At 53.9% G+C, this 4026-nt stretch overlaps 1 protein-coding gene across 1 annotated transcript; it reads left to right on the forward strand.

Annotated features, from left to right (window-relative positions):
• Positions 1-1991: 1991 nt before the first annotated feature.
• LOC144938013 (uncharacterized) lies at positions 1992-3290 on the forward strand. The gene is made up of 3 exons (XM_078865710.1): positions 1992-2317; positions 3105-3240; positions 3275-3290. Exons 1-3 carry the CDS (start codon positions 2002-2004, stop codon positions 3288-3290), a joined length of 468 nt encoding a protein of 155 aa, XP_078721836.1. The 5' UTR covers positions 1992-2001.
• Positions 3291-4026: the final 736 nt, after the last annotated feature.

The following is a 4026-nucleotide window of genomic DNA, read 5'->3' on the forward strand; positions in this document are numbered from 1 at the left end:
GAGCGCAGACCTGCTCGCCCCAGTGCTCCATCTGCCTCCCGGACGTCACCGTGTGCCACGGACTCAGCCGGGTCATAGGTGCAGCCCCCATCCCCCCCCCACGCACACAAAGATCCCTCACCCTCCGTATAGCTTTAAGAGAGTGTTGGGGCAAGTGCTGTTCGCGAGTGTGTACGTATGTATGTTTGGACGTCTTTCGCACCGTACAGAACCAACCGTGCTAATCGGAGGTTAGCACTTAATAATAATGTATCGCTTCGCTTCGCCTTTTCAACATCATCCCCTGCTCCGGTTTTCCCGATAAACCAAAAATTAATTTGCATATTTGCCCATGACTTCACCACTTGAGTTGGTTGGCTCTGTCGGCTGGTGGAGGAAGGCAGTTAAACATTGGCATTACACCAACGTGATGATCTAACGCAACAATATAATAATTGATTAATCATAATCCTGGCGGTGACAGCCGTCGCATGAAATGTCTTTCCCCACGCGTCAGGCTGGCGTGAGTTTTCCAGCGTCTCAATTGTAAGAGCCCAATTGTACCGAGGGCCGCGTTCACTCCTCTTGAGCATATTGTTTGTTCTACAGGAGTCGTACGGAAGTAGTCGCGTCACTATATGTAGCAATGTGGAATCTTCACAGCCAATTTACGGGGCCCACCAATGGAAAACCAAGCGGTGCGCCACGCTGATTGGAGCAGAGGATACGCGTTGACTGTGTGAGTTAACAGGCCCTGCGTGCAGAAAATAAACTAAAGCTAAACTATTATTATTTTTACCAGGTAAGGCTCGCTGACCTATGTAGATCTTTTTCAGAATCGACCTGGCCAAAAATGATAGCTCAATGAAGTGCCTCATCGTGTGGCAAATTATATCAGCCAAATACTAGAAAAAGAATGATTATAAATGTGGAGGGAAAACCGGAGAAAAATCCACGCGTACACGAGGAGAACACCCAAACTCAGAATTTACAGGCTTCGGGGTCACGATCGAGCCCACGACCTCATCCTGTATACCAGGCGAGGTAGTTAACATCTCGCCACTGCGGCTTCAGGAGGCGTAGCACCCTTCTTGGGGAGGAGGCGAGTCGAGGAGGTGACTGGAATGCGCACGGCTGTTTCAATTCTGATCCCAGGCCCAGGGCATTCCAGACGATGCTTTTCGGATATTCAAGCAGAGGAATTTACATCTTCTACTGAATACAGCACTTTTCCTCGACGGCGTTGTTTTTTCGCAGCTGTGCTGCACAGCCTCTCCTCCGATGTTCCATTCCACATGCTGCCAGCTTCTTCAGCAATAGTGCGAAAAGAGTTCCTGATGAAGCTCGCAGAATGTGTAGCGAAACGTCTGACATCATGCCAAATGGCCCAGAATAACTTAAAAAACACGTTGGACATCTCCTGTTAATCCACCGCATCAACAGCGGTCACGTAGAAGGGAAATTTAAAAAAAAATCGACGCAACATTTTCTTTCACTTTTTTTCACGCGTGAACCTCGAGCACAGCTGTGAACCACGCCACAAAGACGCTGCTGCTGACCGATGGCGCAATCAGCGAGCTACGCATCTCCGACTTCTCCGAGCTGAGCTCCCTGACCCTCGCTGCCTTCAGTCGCAACGCCGTGGCGCGCATCGACGACGGCGCCTTTCGGAACCTGTCGGACCTCCGGAGCCTTCTGCTGGACGGCAACTCCCTCTCGGTCTCCTCCATCACGGCGCGGACCTTCGAGGGCCTCCGCTCGTTGCGCGACCTTCGCCTCGACGGCAACGCGCTGAGCGCCGTGCGCGCCGAGTGGTTCGGCGACCTCGCAGCCCTCGACTATCTCCACCTGGGCGGCAACGTCATCGCGTCCGTCGCGAGCGACGCCTTCTGGCCGTCGGCGCTCTCCAACCTGACGGGCCTCAACCTCACGGGCAATCTCCTGGCGCACGTGGACCGCAACGCGTTCCGGGGCTTGGCGAGGCTGCGGTGGGTGGACCTCGACGGGAACAGCCTCAGCGCCATGCCCAACGCGTTCGCGTTCTCTCCCGAGCTCAGGAGCGTCCGCCTTGGCAGGAATCCGTGGGACTGCGACGACTGCGGCCTGCTGCAGCTGTCGGCGTTCCTGCGCGCGTTTCTGTGGCCGCCGAACGGGACGGTGGCGGGCGAGGCGAGCGGCCTGCGGTGCGCCGGACCCAAGTCCAGGACGTCGTGGACGATCCTGAACGTGACCGCCGCTAACTGCGACACCGAGGACGCGCTGGGGCCGAGCTCGCCCGTCAAGTTGATGGCTCTCTGCGGCGAGTACGTGTTCCTGATCGTCCTGCTGTGCATTCTGGGTGAGGATGGAAGCCCGGCCTCGCGCGCACACACGCACACACACACACATGGGTGATGTGTGGAAATATGCCTTGGAGGGGGGAGGGGCGGTTTCAGGTACGTTTGGGGATGAGTTTTGTTGTTGTCAAAAATTATTGCAAACGAGGAGAGTGCGTCGCATAGGCTGACCGTGCTAAATGATCTGACGCTTGTCAGTTTCAACGAGATGCGAAGTCTCTTCGACTTTCAAAACGCTTCAATGGCTTGGGTCACGATGAGATGACATCTCGATCTTGAGCTACATTACAAGGGAATGCGCGTGTGTATGTGCGAGTCCGTCGCAGTACTTATTGTGGAATTGTAATTTCACTCATCGTTGTGTTCATTCTGACGGGAAGAAAGCAGGTACATATCATCTTGACGATACAATTATGACCTTTGACATACGCAAAAAAGATCTGGCGAAAAATCACCACCATAATCTTAAGGCGTTTCAAAATAATATCTCTTCCCTTTCGTTTAATGTTTGGAGTTTGGCTTTGGTAATCATTTTATAAGATTATTTTTTTCAAATATAGGTGACACACTTGTGTATGTATGTATGTATGTTGAACTTCTATCGCACCGTACGTAGCCAATCGTGCTAATCGGAGGTGCGGGGGAAGGGCAGCAAACTAGACGCACAAACGCAGTTCTTGAATAAATGAGCAGACGTCAGCCGCACAAATCCCAGCGGCACATGAGCGTGAAACGTCCGCGCGTTCTCCCGTGTTTGTTCTCTTCCGTACCCTTCGATCCGTCGAGAAGCCCTCTTCGCCGTCGTCATCATCGTCGCCACCATCTGCCACCACAAGCTGCACCCCCTGGCGTGGCCTCAACAGCAGCCGCAGGCGAAGCCGCCGGGGGCAGCCACCTCTCAACCCCGAGGTGCGCCCGCCAGGACGTCCAAAGGGGAGAAGGAGCAGCGGCAGGAGGAGGAGGACATCCACGTGAGCGATTGCGCGAGCCTGGGCTCGACGGCGAGCAGGCCCGAGGGAGCCGCGTCCGGGCCGCGGGGAGGAGCGGCGCCCCACGCGAGCGGGCCCCCAGTGGCGAACGGACGCTGGCGTGACGGCCACAGCATGGGAGTGGCCTCGTCTAAAGGTAGAAAGCAGCCCTCCCCTCCTCCTAAACCCGTCCGGACACTTCCATTGTATCGCTTTCGATTTGTGCTTTCAACAAACGTTGAGACGAATGGATATCTCGAGAGCAATAGGATCGGCAACTAGAATAACAATCCAGGTTTTTTTTGTTCGAATTCGGTACAAATCTCAATATTTCTAGAGCGGCAATGCGTGTGAATGCGTACATACATGACATCACAAGGTAGTGCCTGCTCCAGCGGAAGCCGGTTTTGATCTAAGGCATTGAAAGAGACGCAGATGACAGCGAGAGATGAGAGAGAAGCGACAGTGAGTGGTGGGTGGAGAGTGAACAACGGGGTAATACGATCGTGCCAGCGACGGGTCAATTTAGCAAGACCGCACCTTCGTTTAGAGGAACCCAAGTCGTTCAAGTCTCGCATGACGTTCAGCCGTTGTTCACGCTGGCGTCAGTTTGCCAGCGTCTCAATTGCAAGAGCCCAATTGTACCGAGGGCCGCCTTCGCTCCTCTTGAGGATAGTATTTGTTCTACGGAAGTAGTCACGCCACCATATGTAGCAATTTGGAATTTTCACAGCCAATTTAGG

This window comes from Lampetra fluviatilis, chromosome 20 (genome assembly GCF_964198595.1).
Source record: "Lampetra fluviatilis chromosome 20, kcLamFluv1.1, whole genome shotgun sequence".
NCBI classification, from domain to species: Eukaryota; Metazoa; Chordata; class Hyperoartia; order Petromyzontiformes; family Petromyzontidae; genus Lampetra; species Lampetra fluviatilis.

What these genes read in the sequence shown, in the direction of transcription:
- LOC144938013 (XM_078865710.1), top strand. Translation starts at nt 2,002, where the DNA reads ATGCCCAACGCGTTCGCGTTCTCTCCCGAGCTCAGGAGCGTCCGCCTT. An exon ending in CGTCCTGCTGTGCATTCTGG is followed by an intron (nt 2,318 to 3,104) that starts GTGAGGATGGAA and finishes TCCGTCGAGAAG; the next exon opens with CCCTCTTCGCCGTCGTCATC.